An 18,979-nucleotide genomic window follows, 5' to 3' on the forward strand; every position below is an offset into this window, starting at 1 on the left:
CTTCCTGAAAATCTTCCACCTGGGTAGAGACATGACTTCAAAAACTGTCATAAATGTTTCTAGAACATGTTTGCAAGAAGACAGTAGACATCTTGTTTAAAGAGATAATTATATAACTTATAATAAGAAAAGGAGGCTGGGTGTAGTGGCTCATGCCTATAATCTCAGCACTTGAGGCACCAAGGTGGGAGCACTGCTTAAGACCAGGAGTTTGAGACCAGTATGAGCAACACAGCAAGACTCCTTCTCTACAAAAAAAGTTTAAAAGTTAGCTGGGCGTGGTGGTGCATACCTGTGGTCCCAGCTCTTCAGGAGGCTGAGGCAGGAGGAGCTACAGAACCCAGAAGGTAGAGGCTACAGTGAGCCATGTTCATGCCACTGCACTCCAGCCTGGGCAAGACAGTGAAACTGTCTCTAAAAAAATTAAGAAAAAGAAAAAAATATAGGAGCAACTAATGTTCTTTAAAAAGTATATCTTCCTGTCAAAAATATTCTACATGTGTGCTAATACTTAAAATGCTTATCATATTTACAATAGAGAACACAGAAGGCCTAATTCAAAATTCCCCAGATAAGGTTAAACTGGGTGTTATCCTTGTCCAATCCTAATGTCATTTAGAAATGAAGTCAGATCACCTTGCCCTCAGGGATGCTTTTAGTTAAACCACATCCCCAGAGCTCTACCAGAAACAAACATCTCCTTTTGTGATTGGGGGTTCAGAATAAGTCTTATACACTCATACAATTGCTGAGAAAGAAAGGACCCTTACCAGCTAAGCTAGTAAACCCTTGGTACCAGTACTGGGCAATATCCGGCTATTACTGACTATAATCCTGAAAAGACATCTTCATGACAAGTTAAAACCACCCAACTCTGGAAATGCTACATCACTGAGAGTCTGATGGAATCTAGAAACTAATAACCATCAAATATACAAGACTAAACTAACGGATATAAAACTCAACCCTGAAAACCTCTGACGAAACAGAAGGTAACTGGGTTCTGGAGTGAGAGCTGGGAAGTGACAGTGTAGAGCAGAGATGTACGTGCATGAATGAGACAGAGACCTTCCTACATGTGCCCTTTACTCTCCCAACTTTGTCCTGTAAGTACCAATGCCACAGCAGCCCCAGCTGGAGGCCAGTTACCAGGACAGCACGAGCGCCTGGAATTGAACAAGCACAGGCCACCAAGCTGGTTACTGACTCACCTCTCCCGGCCCTGACAGAGAACAACAGAACCAAACGCTGGTTTCTTACAAAGAAAACTAAAAATCTGCTTTTAAAAATTATATTTAATTTAAAAATCAAATTTCTACATAGAATGATCAAGAGAAGACACGAAACCTATATTAAGAATGGAAAATACAGCTTAGGTACAGGGGGAATTTTTAAGAGGATATTAAGAACAGGATAGAAGCAGTATAGTTTTTTAATTTCTCTGAAAAAAACAGAGCAACTAGATAAACTCAAATTGCATGGACATTTCCAACAAAACAAGGTAGCGAGACATCTTCATGAACCCTACAATATGCCTGAGTGAGGACAAACCATTAACACCCATAAAGACCTGTGGTTGGCATCTGTGTAGAAGAAAGCAACAGGACATCTGATGGGCCTGAGCAAATGAGACCCCAGCGTGTCCAGCAAGTAAGCACTGGAAAGGAGAGTGAGCCAACTTCAGACAGCAGCTGACCACGGAGGGTTATGCCCTTCCAACAGGGGGTCAGTGCACAGTAACTAGATTTGAACAGCCTATTTCACTTTAATCACATATAAACAAACAAACAAAAACTGTAAATGTTCAATTACTTAACAATAAATGCAGTTATCCAGGCAACAAGTGAAATCTACATAACGAATTAATAAGAACTGAAACATGAAACTTTCAAAATCCGAGGATATAAAGACAGGTGATGTACTTAAATTTCTAAATTTTAAATTAGAAAATGATAAAAATGTCTTATGTGCTTTTATGATTTCTTGGAAAGAAGAGTAAACAGAGAGTGAACCCTTTGAAAAAAATCTCGTTCCCAATTAGGCATCTATGGTTGATGATTATCTGAATATAATCATAAATACCAACATGATACACAATAGTTCCTTGGCATTTGTCATTTTAAGTTTCTATCATTTTATCTTCTATACAGCAATTCCAAACTCCAAGATACGTAGCAATCTGCCATATTCCCAAAGCCTAGATATAAACTGAGGCCAATGAGTAGCTAGATGGCAGCTGTGTGGCTAGTAGTAGACTCACTCGTTGTGTAATATCACATCTCAAAGTGACTTTCCTACTCTTAACCTTTCACACTTTATGCCTTTTGAATGAGATATTAAATGTTATAGTAGTCACAAATTCATAGAAAATGTCTTAAGATATATCCCTCTCAACATCAAGGATCTCTTGAACCTGTACTCTGTCTGGACATTCCTTATACAAACCGTTCTAGATATAAGGAATTATTTCCTAACTAAAGCTGTATGTCTGTTGTACCCTAGGCTTCCATTAACACAATCCTAGAAAATGACTATTATCCTTGGGTAAAGCTCCAAAGTCAAACATATTCAAGTCTGCAGAAATTTCATTTATTGTGTATTTACAAAAGACCCATTGAAAACAGATTTGATAAACTGCTCAATTCCTTAAAAATAATTTAAATGTCAAACATAATAGATATACGACATTGGTCTCAAACCCTCCAATGTACTTTACTGCACAGTTAATCAACTTCCTCCATTTGCTGAATGTTAAACTCAGATTTATTCACATTGACATAGCAGCTGTTTTAAACAGTTCAAGGCAAATGCAGGTAAAATAGATATGCATTAAAACAAAATTCAGTAGCATATATACTTGTTGGTTCACCTCAACACATTTGCTTCTAGACCAAATTTAATTCTCTATTTGTGCAATTTACTATTTTGAGGGTCTATTTTTCTTAAAATTCAGGACTAAAAGAAATTCATTATAGCTTACAATACCATTTATAGATTAGTTAGCTGCTTGATTCTTTATAATGAAGGTTGCAAAAACCTTAAAATACATTAGAATGATATCAAAAATAAATGTTATAGTCTATTTTTACTACTTTATTCTATGTCTAATTTGTTGAGCTTGCTAGATCTCCAAATCTTAAACACAAGCTTAAGAGTCCTTATTGACTAGAAAATGTGCAACATTTTTGTCTCCATTCTTAATGGTTTTTCAAATTCACCTATTAGACCATCACAGAACTTGTTTAAATTGTATTTTAATTTTGGCTTGGGCCTGACACTTCCAAAACCCATTTCACTGAACTGTGAAGTAAAATGATTACTACGGTTAAACCTGAGACTCATCCTTCAAAAACTAATTGAATCATTAATTGATCATTAACTGAATCCTACAAGAATGTCTTATTCTTGGCCAGGCGCAGCAGCTCATGCCTGTAATCCTAGCACGTTGGGAGGCTGAGCCAAGAGGGTCACTTGAGGTCAGCAGTTTGTGTTTTTAAAAAATAAAGCTCCTACTCTATTACCTACTCTCAGAAAAAAAAGAGGAAGTTAGAAAGGAAATATTTTATCAGAGAGAGATGCTGGGTGCAGTGGCTCATGCCCATAATCCCAACACTTTGGGAGGCCACGGCTGGAGGACTGCTTGAACCCAGGAGTTTAAGACCAGCCTGGGCAACAGGGAGACCTCATCTCTACAAAAAATTTTAAAAATTAGCTGGGCATGATAGCATGTGCCTGTGGTCCATTACTTGGGAGGCTGAGACAGGAAGACCACTTGAGCCTGGGAGGTCAAGGCTGTAGTGAGCTGTGATGCACCACTGCACTCCAGCCTGGGCAGCGGAGGGACACCCTCCTATCCCTTCCCCCACCCCCCTCCCCGACACACACAAAGAGATAGAAAAGTGACTGTAACTCGGCCAGGCGCGGTGACTGTACTCAGCCAGGCGCGGTGGCTCACACCTGTAATTCCAGCACTTCGGGAGGCTGAGGCGGGCGGATCACGAGGTCAGGAGATCGAGACCATCCTGACTAATACAGTGAAACACCATCTCTACTAAAAATACAAAAAATTAGCCGGGCGTGGTGGCGGGCGCCTTTAGTCCCAGCTACTCGGGAGGCTGAGGCAGGAGAATGGCGTGAACCCAGGAGGCGGAGCTTGCAGTGAGCTGAGATCGCGCCACTGCACTCCAGCCTGGGCAACAGAGCTAGACTCCGTCTCAAAAAAATAAATAAATAAAAATTTAAAAAAAAAAAACCAACTTGTTTTTGGTAAAGATCAAGTACCCAGAATATATAAACAACTCTTACAAAGTCAACAACAAAAAGACAACCCCGTTTAAAAATGGGCAATGGATCTGAACAGACATTTCTCCAAAGAAGATATATAAATGGCCAATAAGCACTTGAAAGATTGCATGTCATTAGGTAAAAGAAAATCAAAACCACAATGAAACTCCACTTCACAACTGCTAGGATGGCCATAATCAAGAAGATGGGTCATTAGTGTAGTGCCAGAACATTAAGAAGAAACCATTAATGCAACAAAATCCAACTGCAGAGTAATTTGGTAAAAGTTGTTTTGAAGATTGCCTATCTTTCACTAAGCTTACCAATTTTCAAATCATCAGCCAGACTTTCTTTTGTAAGATTCAACAGTTCTTTTCCATCAATGTTATTTATCTTGAAAATACCAACGAGATCTTTTAAATCTTGTGCACAAAGCCATGTTGAGACATCCTCCTCTGACCAATCTTCAGTAAATTGCTTCAGCTGATCTTCTGTGCTCCTTGCTTAAAATAAACAGGTAAGTGAGATAACAAAAAAGTATTTCCTTTATAAACAATCTCACTTTGAATTAAAAATAAACAAAATTTCCTTAAATCTGTGTTTTATAGCTGGGTACAGTGGCTTATGCCTATAATCCTAGCTATTCGAGAGGCTGAGGCAGGAGGATCGCTTGAAGTCAGGAGTTCAAGACCAGCCTGAGTAACATAGGGAGGCCCTGTCTCAAAAAAAAAAAAAAATTGTTTTACCACTTTAACTTCCTTTTGGAACATTTTCTTTTTCACATCAGGAAAACAATTTTTTATTATATAAAATTCATACTAGCAAAGGTATTCTATTTGCTCCATCATCTCTGTATCAGCACCACTATTTGGTTAATTCTGACAGTGATAAAAATAAAACTCCTAAATTATGTGCCAGTGTTGCTTGATGCCAAAAATAAAACCAACAAAATACAATGATAATTTCTATTTTGTCCTGAGGCTATATTTACCTGAAAAATTAGTATGGAGTATAAACAAATAACTTACAAACCATGGGAGGTGTAGGACACATGAATGTGCACCGAAAGCATTTACCAACAGCTTTCACACAGCCCAGCCACTTCAACACTGGCTTCTCTAAAATTACTATTATTTTAGAGATGGGGTCTCACTCCCTTGCCTAGGCTGAAGTACAGTGGCATGTTCTCAGCTCACTGCAGCCTCGTGACCTCCTGGGCTCAGGTGATCCTTCCCACCTCAGCATCCCAAGTAGCTGGGGCCACAGGTGCACACCCCCATGTGTGGCTAATTTTTGTCTTTTTTGTAGAGATGGTGTTTCATCATGTGGCCCAAGCTAATCTCAGACTCCTGGGCTCATGTAATCCACTCGCCTCAGCCTCCCAAAGTGCTGGGATTATAAGTGTGAGCCACCAAGCCAGGCCAAATTATTTTTAAATGACATTAAATTTGGATGCATACTTTCTATTGAGAAAAGCAATGTGAATAGCCTGTCAAATGATTTACTAACTTTTTTTTTCTTTTTTTTTTGAGATAGAGTTTCACTCTTGTCACTCAGGCTGGAGTGCAATGGCACGATCTGAGGTCACTGTAACCTCCGCCTTCCAGGTTCAAGTGATTCTCCTGCTTCAGCCTCCCGAGTAGCTGGGATTACAAGCATGCGCCATCCTGCTGATCTACGTTTCTGTATTTTTAGTAGAGACAGGGTTTCATCATGTTGGCCAGGCTGGTCTCGAATTTCTGACCTCAAGTGATACGCCCACCTTGGCTTCCCAAAATGCTGGGATTACAGGTGTGAGCCACTGTGCCTGGCCCGATTTACTAACTTTCTGACCCTAATGGTGAGTGGGGTTGAAACGAGTGAAAAATGATGTCCTTACTAACCTTGGCAAAGTGTTTCCAGGTCAAATTGCCAGATGTTCACTGTTTTGTCCATTGAACCAGTAGCAAGTAAAAGGGTATTAGGTGCAAAAGCACAAGTTGTGACATACCTAGTTAATAAAAACAACTATTATGCATGTTCTAATGTTTAAATTGTATTAATACAAAGTGAGGTTCAGTTCAGACCTGGTGTGCTGAGTCAACGTGTGAAGGATATTCTCAGTGTTCTGAAAAACAACAACAGCAGCTTTACACTCACTCAGGGAAGAGCAAAGTCACTGATGAAGACTCCTTTGACATAAATGGGTTGTACACTAAGTGAATACATTAATATTTATTAGTAACTAACATAAGATGAAACTTTACTCAATGAATAGTAGAAACGGCATCTGTAACAGCATTCTCAGGTACTTACTTCGCTTTTTGTCAATTATCGGCATTATTGTCTGCTAGCCATCTCCTTAGCAATTTTTAATACAGTAGACCCTTGGCATTTGCTCATCTGTTGGAACCTACTAATAGTATCCTAAACATCTATTACCTGAAATAATTCATATTTTTGGCTATGGCATTTGACTTGTACACATTATAGGACCAGTGACTAGAAATTAGTCCCTTGGCTGGGTGCGGTGGCTCATACCTATAATTCTAGCACTTTGGGAGGCCGAGGCGGGTGGGTTACTTGAGCTCAGGAGTTCGAGACCAGTCTGGCCAACACAGTGAAACCCCATCTCTATTAAAAATATAAAATATCAGCTGGCATGGTGGCACGTGCCTGTAGTTCCAGCTACTTGGGAGGCTGAGGCAGGAGAATTGCTTGAACTCAGGAGGCGGAGGTTACAGTGAGCTGAGATCGTGCCATTGCCTACAGCCTGGGCAACGGAGCAAGAGTCTGTCTCAAATAAATAAATAAATAAATAAATAAATAAATAAGTCCCTTAGATTTTGAGTACACTAAGGTGGCCATCCAACATTTTAGGTGTATTTAAGTGGGACTCATACATATTTTACAGAGACAATTTAGTGTTATAATTGTTTCTGAGAATGTAAAATCTCACGAAATGTTCATGAGAAATATTAAACATCTACCTCACCTACCTTGAGTATTCTTTTCCATTTCCTGCCGGAACACTCAGTGGCTTGAACCTCTGTGTGGAACACTAGCTTAGATCACTTGCTTAATTTGCTACCCTTTGATTACTTATATCTCCATTTATTTGCTGGCCTAGCTACAGCCTAAATCCAATCATTTGGAGGCTCCACTCAACATTTACTTCTCTTGGACAATATTCTTTTCAACTACTTTATTTATTTTTGAGACAGAGTCTCACTCTGTTGCCCAGGCTGGAATGCAATGGCACGATCTCGGTTCACTGCAACCTCCACCTCCGGGGTTCAAGCCATCCTCTCGCCTCAGACTCCCAAGTACTGGGACTACGGGGATGCACCACCACGGCCAGCTAAGTTTTTGTATTTTTGGGAGACACGAGGTTTCACCATCCTGGCCAGGCTGGTCTTGAACTCCTGAACTCAAGCCATCTGCCTGCCTCGGCCTCCTGACACGCTGGGATCACAGATGTGAGCCACTGCACCCGGCCACAACTTGGTCTTTACTCACACATGGATCAGTCAAAAACTCCCATTTTCCAAGTCCATGATAACCTATTCTTTCTTACACCACTCTCTAAATCCAGCCAGGACTCTAAAAATGGTAGGTCACTTTCAACCATATTCACAAAAAACCCTAGGGTAAACATTCATCCTTTGCTATTATGGAAGCCTGGTGTAAAAGTTTAATAATTGATTGTATGTGATGTTTTGAACACTGGTGCTCTTTAAATATGTATATTTTATGATCACATTTAAAATCTATCCATCTTAAAATCATTACTGAAATATTTAAGGGCTTGTTGCAGAACCGATATCTTACTTGCATAACTATTTTAGCATTTGTGAAAAGATATATGATCCTAGTCATACTAAACAGAAAAAATACATACTTGTTCTACCATGCCTAACTTGAAGTTCAGTAGTCTAATAAACATAATATTCATAGATCACAAGATTTTTAAATACTTACAGTATCATATACTATGACAGACTTATCCACTGACCTTTAAAAGAAAAGAAATTATAGGTGAAAAGTTCTATAAAAACAAAGTACAGTATTTATGTAATTAGTATTTTTAAGTAACTTTAGTAACTTTTCTAGAAAAGACAGATATTAACATACATTTAGAATGCAATCCTTTTGTTCGTATGTATGAAAACTTTAATTAAAAAAACTACACGTGGCCAGGCGCAGTGGCTCATGCTTGTAATCCCAGCACTTTGGGAGGGTGATTCGAGCGGATCATGAGGTCAGGAGTTCGAGACCAGCCTGGCCAACATGGTGAAACCCATCTCTACTAAAAATAGAGAAAAAAATTATTCGGGCATGGTGGCATGCACCTGTAATCCCAGCTCCTTGGTAAGCTGAGGCAAGAGGATGGCTTGAACTTGGGAGGTGGAGGTTGCAATGAGCCAAGATCATGCCATTGCACGCCAGCCTGGGTGGCAAAGTGAGGCTCCATCTCAAAAAAAACAAAAAAATGCCATATATAAAATTCAGAAAATTATAAGCTTTATTAGAACAATGCCACTTTTTTCACTCTTTTTCCTCAAAAAGCTAATATGCAATAATCTATTGCTTTTAAATGAATTTAAAATATTTAAGAATATTCTCAATTGTATTTTCTAATATTATAAATAAGTGATAGGTGTAACTCATACAAGCAAAAGCTCTTTAGGGTAATAACTTTTAAGAGCGTCAAGGAATCTTACTTTTTTTTTTTTTGAGATGGAGTCTTGCTCTGTCGCCCAGGCTGGAGTGCAGTGGCGCTATCTCGGCTCATTGCAATCTCCACCTCCTGGGTTCACGCCATTCTCCTGCCTCAGCCTCCCGAGCAGCTGGGACTACAGGTGCCCACCACCACACCTGGCTAATTTTTTGTAATTTTAGTAGAGACGGGATTTCACTGTGTTAGCCAGGATGGTCTTGATCTCCTGACCTCATGATCTGCCTGCCTCAGCTTCCCAAAGTGCTGGGATTACAGGCGTGAGTCACCACGCCCAGCCAAGGAATCTTACTTTTAAGAGTGTCAAGGAATCTTAAGACCAAAAAGTATAAGAACCACTGACCTAAATCATGATTCAATTCTTCACTTCTCTATTCTGACTTATAACTGCATTCTGTTGTCCATTCACTTTTCATCTCTAGTCACTTATATTCATCTCTAGACACTAGTCTCCTATAGCTAGGCTTTGCATGTTAGAATTGCTGTAAAAGTTTCAGAAGTTCTCCTAAATTTAACATACAAGGTTTGAATAAGTTCTAACACCATCCCAGGTTCTCAGGGGTTTTTTGTTGTTGTTTTTTGTTTTGAGTCAGGGTTTCACTCTGTTGCCTAGGCTGGAGTGTAGTGGCACGATCATGGCTCACTGCAGCCTCCACTGCCTGGGCTCAAGCGATCCTCTCACCTCAGCCTCCTGAGGAGCTAGCACCACAGGTGCACGCCACCATGCTCGGCTAACTTTTTATTATTTGTAGAGACCAGGTCTTCCTATGTTGCCCAGGCTGGTCTCAAACTCCTGGGTGCAAGTGATCCTCCTGCCTCAGCCTCCCAAAGTGGTGGGATTACAGGCATAAGCCACCATGCCCGGTCCATCCTAGGTTCTCTATTATCTCTACAATCTGTTTTTCCGGCCTCATTTCTCCTTATTTATTTGAATGCTTATCATACATTTTAATCTACTCAAGAATTTCCTGCCTCCTGCAATGCTCTTTCTGTTCCTCAATCTTCCCATATCTGCACAGAAATTCTATACTGCCTTTTCCAAGGCCACCCCAACTATGCCCTACACACCTTCCTTAGTACACCTCTTTTTTCTTTCTTTTTTCTTTTCTTTTAAAGAGACAAGTTCTCACTCTGTTGCCCAGGCTGGAGTGCAGTGGCATGACCATAGGTCGCTGCAGCCTCAAACTCCTGGGCTCAGGGGATTCTCCTGCCTCAGCCTCCCAAGTAGCTGAGACTACAGGCACAAACCCCTATGTCCAGCTAATTTCTTTAATTTTTTTTTTGTAGGGACTGGGTCTCACTGTGTTGTCCAGACTGGTCTCAAACTCCTGGTCTCAAGTGATCCTTCTGCCTTGACCTCTCAAAGTGTTGGAATAACAGGCATGAGCTACCACAGCAGGCCTCAGTACACATTCTGACCTACAACCGCATTCTGCTGTCTATTCACTTTTCATCTCTAGCCACTTATATTCATATACAGCCACCTTTTATCCTGCTCACTTTTTTTCAGTCTCCCTCTTTCCCATATGTATCCATTCTATCTTATCAATGACTTTTAGTCACAAATAGAATGTATCATTAATTGACCTGTTTGCATCTACTAAGTATGATTTAAATATGCCTGTCAATTCTTCTAAAAACTAAATGTTTATTAAGTTTATTAATTTACATTTCTCATTCATTTGCCTGTATATTTGTCCAAATAAACTAAAAATATTCAGAAAAATATTTGAATGAGACCTTGGGCAACACCATATACCCAAAAGCACTTGATAATGTAAATTTCCATTTATCCAGAATGACTAGGAAAGACACATTTCCATAAATATAATGTTAACTAAGACACACATATATACAAACTGACAAAGAATTATACTGCTATAAAATGAACTTAAAACAATATTGAGTATCACTTAACACTTCCTCCATGACTCAGAGGGTAAGTACATATCAGGGTCTTGCAGTGCTATTAGTTCATCACCATGAACATCAACTATTAAATAGAAAAGAGGAGACTTAAAATGTCTTCAAGAGCACAAACACTGTCTTGTACTTCCTTTTCTATGCCCTATTCCAACTGGCAGAGAGCTGGGCACATAATCATTTTGTCAATTAACCTGTCCCCTAACACAGCAGACAGAGTTCGACTTTATTTGTTTAAACTTTCCAATGATTTAAATTCTAGGTCAAAAGACAATTACTATAAATACCTTTTGATGATGAATAATCTTCATCTTTAGAGATGAAAGAGCCACATCTACAATAATAACAACATAACTAGTAATTTGGCTGTTTGGCAAGAATTGGAGCATATGGAAAAAAGAACCATCAGCCTTAGTCCAGACATTCTAAGTGGAGGTTAGGAGCCTCAATATCTTAACTGGAATGAAAGCTGCTATGAAGAGCCATAAATGTGGGTCAGAATACTATGACCTGTGAGATCAGACAGGAAAGTTTTAGAAAATCTAATGGCAAGGAGAAAATATACAAAAGTATTCAAAAGGAAAACAGTATAAAGTAATTGAATCATTGCAACTATGTTCCAGCCAATTGCCTAACAGAATAAAGCTCTGAAAAATAAAAGCCAAGGTTGAAAATTTCAACACAGAACTGGAAATCATAAAGAGTGACACCACTGAAAAAAATTGCCAAATAGAAATTCTAGGACCAAAAAATAAAATAAGCAAAATTAAGAATTCAATGGACCAGTTTAATATCATATTAGCTGAAGAAAGAATTAGGAAAGGGAAAACCATCCAGAACGAAGCACAGGAAACAGGAAAAAACAAACAAACAAACAAAAAACCAGAAGCATAAATATAAAAGAGAGAATAAAGTTTACAGTGAGAAGGTGTAATGTGCATTTAATTGGAATCCCAGAATTAGAGGACAGAAAGAAAGGAACAGAGGCAATATTTGAAGAGATAATAAATAAGAATTTTCCAAAAGTGGTAAAATATCATTCCACATTTTTTTTTTTTTTTGAGATGGAGTCTTGCTCTGTCACCCAGGCTAGAGTACAGTGGTGTGATCTCAGCTCACTGCAACCTCTGCCTCCTGGGTGCAAGCAATTCTACTGCCTCAGCCTCCTGAGTAGCTGGAATTACAGGTGCCCACCACCATGCCTGGCTAATTTTTGTATTTTTAGTAGAGATGAGGTTTCACCATGTTGGTCAGGCTGCTCTCGAACTCCTGAGCTCAAATGATACGCCCGCCTTGGCCTCCCAAAGTGCTGGGATTACAGGTATAAACCACTGTGCACCGCGAAATATCATTCCACGGATTTAAGAAGTTCAATGAATTCCAAGCAAACTAAATAGGAAACTCACACACAGATACAAAGTGGATGTGCAAAAACCTCAAAACAGAAAATTTCATGAGCAGCCAGGGAAAAACACATGAATTACATCCAAAGGAACAACAGTTAGAATGAAACTGACTTCCTAAAATGTGTTTGTTCCAACAAAGCAAGATTGGTTTAACATTTTAAAATCTTGTAATTCACTCCACTAACAGAGTATCAGAGAAAAATTATATCATCTCAAAAGATGTAGGAAAAATCATCTGATGAAATACAATACCCTTGCATGATTAAAAAAACAACAACAAAAGCTCCTGCAAACTAAAAGGAATAGAATAATAAAGCTTATCTCCCAAAATTGATCATATTGAATAATGAAAGCTTTCCCTGTGCAGTGAGGAATCAGACAACAAGGCCTGTTATCACTGCTTTTATTATCCTGGTAGCATCAACAGTTCAGTAAGGCACAGAAGATACCAAAGATAGAAGAATTAGAAAGGAAGGAACGAAACTATCATTATCCACAAATGATCTGATTTCATATATATATAATCCAAAATAAGAAATTTTCTAGATAAGTCCAATTTATTCCCATTATATATTTCCTTATATTGGCCACATCTTTCATATACTAACAACAAGTGCCTAGAAAGAAGGCTAATAAAAGATGAGAACTTCTACATAGAAGACAATTATTGAAATTCAAAGATAAATGAAGAAATATGCAATATTCTCAGATTACAAGACCAATATCACAAAGATGTCAATTCTCCCCAAATTCATCAGACTCTATATAATCCCAATTAAAACCCAAACATGTTTGTGTGTGGAGACAGGAATTGGGGCAATTTAACAAGTTGATTCTAAAATTTATATGAAAATGTCAATAGCTAGGAATAGACAAAATATAAAGCCTGGGAAAGACAGAATGATATTAGAGCAAGGACAGAAACAGGGCCGGGCGCGGTGGCTCAAGCCTGTAATCCCAGCACTTTGGGAGGCCGAGACGGGCGGATCACGAGGTCAGGAGATCGAGACCATCCTGGCTAACCCGGTGAAACCCCGTCTCTACTAAAAAAACACAAAAAACTAGCTGGGCGAGGTGGCGGCGCCTGTAGTCCCAGCTACTTGGGAGGCTGAGGCAGGAGAATGGCGTGAACCCGGGAGGCGGAGCTTGCAGTGAGCCGAGATCGCGCCACCGCACTCCAGCCTGGGCGACAGAGCAAGACTCCGCCTCAAAAAAAAAAAAAAAAAAAAAAAAAGGACAGAAACAGAACAAAGCAGCAGGTTAAGAAACAGACTCACAAATATATTGTCAGTGATTTCTGACAAGGGAGTACAACAAAATGGAGGAGAAGAGTGGTCTTTTCAATACATAGTACTAGGACAACGGGATATTCACGTAGAAAGGAATAAAATGGAATTCCTACTGCACATGATACACATAAATCAATTGTGTGAAAGGCAAAACAACGAAGGTCTTAGAAGATAATACAGGAAAATATCTTCATGACCTCAGAACATGAAGAAGCTGACTACACTAAAATAATTAACTGTGAAAAGGCAAATCTAGAAGGTGGGAAAAGATATTTACAACTAGCAACAAATGGCTCAAATATAAAAATACACACAAACACACACATATACATATATAACAACAAATCAATAAGAAAAAAACCCAGGGAAAAAAATGGACTGGAGACATGAACAGGCACTTCATAGAAGAGAAAACACATACGGCTAATAAACTTCTAAAAAGGTTCCAACCACTTTGGCGAAACGCAAATTAAAACCATACTAAGGCAACACTACACACTCATCAGAACGGCTAAAATTTTAAAACTCACAATACCAACTATAGACGAGGATACAAAACAACACTGCTACAGAGGTAGTAACTGTTCAGCCACTTGGAAACTGTTATCTGCCAAAGGTGAAAATGCACATATTCTATGACTCAGCAAGGCCATTCCTATGTATTTATCTTACAGAAATGCATGCACATGTGTACCAGGCCATACGATAGATTCACAGATTATTGTAATGCTCTCAAACCAGAAACAATCATATAACCATTAACATTAAAATGAACTATTATATATATTATAATGTATCCACGCCATAGAATATTACACAGCAATGAAAATCAATGGGCCACAGCTCCAGGCAATAATATGAATTAATGTCACAAGTGTAATGTTGGGTACAGGAAGCCCGACAAAATAATTCATATTGCATAATTTGTTGGAGGCCAGTTTTAAAGAAAACAGGAGTAGTGCATATGATCTAACATGTTGTCACCAAAAAGGGGCACTCGGAAGGAGAGGGCTTCTGAGTCAGAACCAGCAATGTTCTATTTCTTGCCCTTTGCGGTGGTTCATCAAGCTCTTCTTTGAGGTTTCACGTACTTTTCCGTATGTCTGTTTGATCTCTTATAAAAATGGTTTAGGAAAATTAAACCAACTAGCTTACCCTGAGACTAGCATCTGCCCATCATGGGAAAAAGCACAAGCCAGAACAGGAGCACAGTGCCCACTCAGGGTACTTTTATATTTTAATTCAAAACCTGCAAATAACAAGGTAACAGAGATTAGAAAGCTGACCATGCTTAGAACTGATTTTTAAGTCAACGCCATTTCACTTGTTTATTCAACGAATAATCTTTGAGTGCCTAAAGGACACAAAAATTAAAAACCCTCATGCAGTTCAGATATCTATAAGGAAATAATCGGGATGCAGTATGATTAACTGGTTTCTGTTGACTAAAGAAAAAAGTCAAGTTTTTAAAGAATTCAAGTAGTTTTACTCAAAAGTCTTTCTGAGGACTATAGACTAAGGCCTATGGCCTGGGAACTACAGGGCAGTCTGTGAGACCACTCCAAAGTGGTGCTTCAGCCTGCTGCTCATATACAGGTGGGAGAGGCTTAGTACGTGCAAAATCACATCACACAGAGGTTACATTAAAGCAGAATCACATCAAGGTCTGGGTGTAAGAGCACATCTGGTTATAGATTACCAAAGTGCATTCGGTTACAGATTGCAGAAACATGATCTCCGGACGTTATCTCAGGTAAGAAAAGGCGAGGCTGGGCTCGTTTATCTTTTAAGGAATGTAGTGACTCAGGCAAGAGACATGGGGGACTCTGTGCTCTCCTCTGTTTTGTCTTCAAGGCATTCTTCCGGAGAGCTGCACGTTGTCACAGAGTCGGGGGTTTTGTGAAATTATGCTGGCAAGCAGAAAGGAGCAAACACGGCTTCTCCTGTTTGTTACTCTGTCTCACATTTCAAAAGCTCAGTAATGGATTTTAAAAAGCAGCTCAACAAAGGCTAGATGGGGTAATTTCGTAACTACCAAAATTTTTAAACGTTTAAACTATACCACAATTTTGGTGTCTGATAAAAACAAAATACGCCAACTGCCCAAAAGACGTAAAAAAATGCTTATAATTTTTTAAATCTGGCATTTAAAAATATTTTGTCATCCTGTAAATAATCAATGGTAATTTACACATCTTGTAATTCCAACATTATCTTTATAACACTCCTACAAAGTATAAAAAGTGTAAAATCCCTTTTATGCTTTTAGAATTACTAAACACAAATATCACAACTGTTTTAAAAGTATACTGAGGGAATTCAATACATTTTGGTGACAACCTATAAAAATAAATATTAAGAAATTGGCAAGGGTTGGAGGAAAGGAAAAGGAAATACACAAGGGAAATTTATAACTACATCAAACACAATAAAACCTTTTTTGAAGTGTTAAATGTCTTTTAGTGAGGATAACAAGCATTTAACTAAAGAAAAAGGTCATCAGAGTAAGTAAGAGTTTCAAGCTCAAAACAGGAAAAAAATATTTTTATCTGGGAGAGCAGAGACACACTAAAGGCACCATGCTAGAAATACAAGTGCTAGAAACACAATGATGAACTTCAAAAGGCTTTCATTCTAACTGGGAACAGAGCAATAAGTAGGCATGATTAATCAAACAAAGCAAACATATTAAGGTGCAAACCAAATTAAGACTACAAAACTTTAATACAACCATAAGAATAGGTTATGTCCTCAAGTATAAGACCCATATGTCTCTCTGCTCCTCCCTACAAATAAGCAAATAAGGTACCAATGGTGATAAATGCTTTATGAAATGGTTTTATTATTATTTTCTTTTTTTTCAGAGAGTCTCCTTCTGTCACCCAGGCTGGAGTGCAGTGGTGCAGTCTCGGCTCACTGCAACCTCCACCTCCTGGGTTCAAGTGATTCTCCTGCCTCAGCCTCCCAGGAAGCTGGAACTATAGCTGTGCACCACCACACCTGGCTAATTTTTGTAGTTTTGTCGAGACTGGGTTTCATCACATTGGCCAGGCTGGTATAGAACTCCTGACCTCAAGTGATCCGCCTGCCTCAGCCTCCCAAGTTCTGGGATTACAGTCGTGAGTCACCATGCCCAGCCTTATGAAAAGGTTGTAACTGCATGTTTATAAACTGTCATGTATGTTTTTGTGAAAAAGTCAGTGTCAACATATTTTCCAGTAAACATGTGAAATGCTTTACTTTTGAACAGTTATCAAAGGAACATATTTATTTCCTGATAAAAGGTTCTTCTCTATACACTATAGAATAATTATGAACAACAAAAATGTAGTTTGTCATTTAACTGAAGTGTACTAGGTAACAAATAATATTTTGAGGCTCCTGAATCAATCAAGATGACCACAATATTTCAGATTCCCATGAAAATGTCAATGAAGGAATTATTAAAGACAAAAATGTACACTGGTAAAGAGAGTGGGAAGAGGGGCATCAGCAAACCAGACACTGAATCAACTTTGGGAAGGTAGAAAGCACATTAAGTAATGAAGTATAAAAGAATTAACAGCCCAGTGTACAAAGAGACGGGGGTACAGCCAAGAAAGTTATTCTGCCCTAGGAAACACCCCAAGACTGGCCAAGTGTAGTGGCTCACACCTGTAATTCCAGCATTTTGGGAGGCCAAGGTGGGAGGATCATTTGAGGCCAGCAGTTCGAGACCATTCTGAGAAACAAACTGAGACACTGTCTCTATAAAAAATTTAAAAATTAGCCAGGGCAAGACCAGGGAGAGGAGGTGGAGAGGGTAGGAAGAAAATACCTCCAGGTTCCAGAATATCAATAGCCAGGAAAAAGGAAAATTAGAATGACACAGACATAGACCTGAAAAGAGAAAAACTGACTGACTGTATACAGATCATTTGGCGTCTACCTCCAATCTCTCCCCAACTTCACCCTTAGTATGCTGCACAAAAGCCAAGCACTTATCCCCCAGTGAAACCTTTCAAACAAACAACTGCCTGGGAAGCCCTAGGGTGACAGAGTATCTACTCCCCAAGTCCCCAGTCCCTCACCCAGAAGGGCCAATTACCCACCTCCTCATCCTAGAGGGAAGCCAGCACTAACAAACCACCCCTGTGCACAGAGCTTCTAAACATTATTGTCTAATTCTTAAATGCAAACAGAATACTAAGCAAAAAGGGGACTCGACTGCAAACAAAGCTCAGAAAACAGGAGGGAACTTAAAAACAAAGCAAAAACTCCTAAAAGACATCCTGAGAGTTTTGAGAGCTTACCTTTATAACGGACACTATGAAAAGGAAACGAAGAAGATGATGAGCTTTCAGAATCTGAAAATATGATTAACGACATAAAAGATTCAAAAAAAGGTTAAGAGAAAAAGCAGAGAAATTTTTCCCTAAAGTATAAGAAAAGAGAGAGAAATGTGGGGGAAAAAAAGAGAATCAATTCAGGAGGCCCAACATTCTTAATTAATGGAAGTTGTAAAAAGAGAGAAGGATGAAAGAAATAGCATAACGGAATACTTTATTCCAAAACTGCACAAAATAAGCTTCCTGACTGAAAGGGTCACCTGACGGAATAGTACAATGGAAGGGAAAAGACCCACACACTAACAAAAAGCAGTACCTACAGTGAATGAATAAAAAATATAGTGGTATAAACAATGTTCACAGAAACTGTGAAAACCACCAAAGGAGTTGAAATCAAGTGCAAAGTGGTCCCCTCTGGTGAGCAGAAATGTGCATGGCAGTAGTATGGGTGAGGTCATGATCAGCAATGAGCACCTGATTTTTCAATCATGTGTATTACTTTGATTAAAAGTTTCTTAAACCATATTTTTGTACTTATTTTTAGATACTCAGGCTACCTTAAGTAAAAAGATTAAACAGAAATTTTATCCAGACCACAAATAATTTCAGAGAAGTGCTACTTAGCATACCTACCTAAGATATGGGTAAAACAAACAATCCAAATTTTGACTTGGCAATCCTGACCACATGATGCCAATCGAAAAAACTGAAGACCTTGTTCTCCATCTAAAATTTGTTAAAAATAAATACAGAGAATTTGTAAAACACTGAAATCCCCCCAAAATTTCCATTTCTTAAACTGAGATCTGTTAATTCTACTCATTTAAACCATGTTCACAAGCTATTAGTTAACTTATACCATTTAACAAAATGTTGATTAAGGAATTTCTTTTAAACAAGGTACTATATAGGATTATTAGTCCTCAAGTTGCTACAATAAAATACCTTTCATTTACATTCCTCAAAGAATAGAACTCAAGGCTGCAAGAACCAATATTGAGCCACTAAATAGAGCATCCTCTAACCCAATTT

At 38.7% G+C, this 18,979-nt stretch overlaps 1 protein-coding gene across 9 annotated transcripts in view; it reads right to left on the bottom strand.

Moving 5' to 3' along the window:
• The window catches only part of WDSUB1 (WD repeat, sterile alpha motif and U-box domain containing 1), a 50,220-nt gene that overhangs the window by 20,699 nt on the left and 10,542 nt on the right, over positions 1-18,979 (bottom strand). For 6 of the 9 annotated variants that reach the window (XM_025404619.1, XM_025404622.1, XM_025404618.1 and 3 more), the window contains 6 exons: positions 18,581-18,673; positions 14,775-14,868; positions 8,245-8,278; positions 6,351-6,391; positions 6,168-6,274; positions 4,608-4,787 (listed from right to left, as the gene is read on the bottom strand). In XM_025404619.1, the coding sequence (XP_025260404.1) occupies positions 4,608-4,787; positions 6,168-6,274; positions 6,351-6,391; positions 8,245-8,278; positions 14,775-14,868; positions 18,581-18,673 (549 nt within the window). The remainder of the gene's footprint in view (positions 1-4,607; positions 4,788-6,167; positions 6,275-6,350; positions 6,392-8,244; positions 8,279-14,774; positions 14,869-18,580; positions 18,674-18,979) is intronic. The other 3 variants (XM_025404623.1, XM_025404620.1, XM_025404621.1) reach the window with 3 other exon arrangements.

Source organism: Theropithecus gelada, chromosome 12 (genome assembly GCF_003255815.1).
Source record: "Theropithecus gelada isolate Dixy chromosome 12, Tgel_1.0, whole genome shotgun sequence".
NCBI lineage: Eukaryota > Metazoa > Chordata > Mammalia > Primates > Cercopithecidae > Theropithecus > Theropithecus gelada.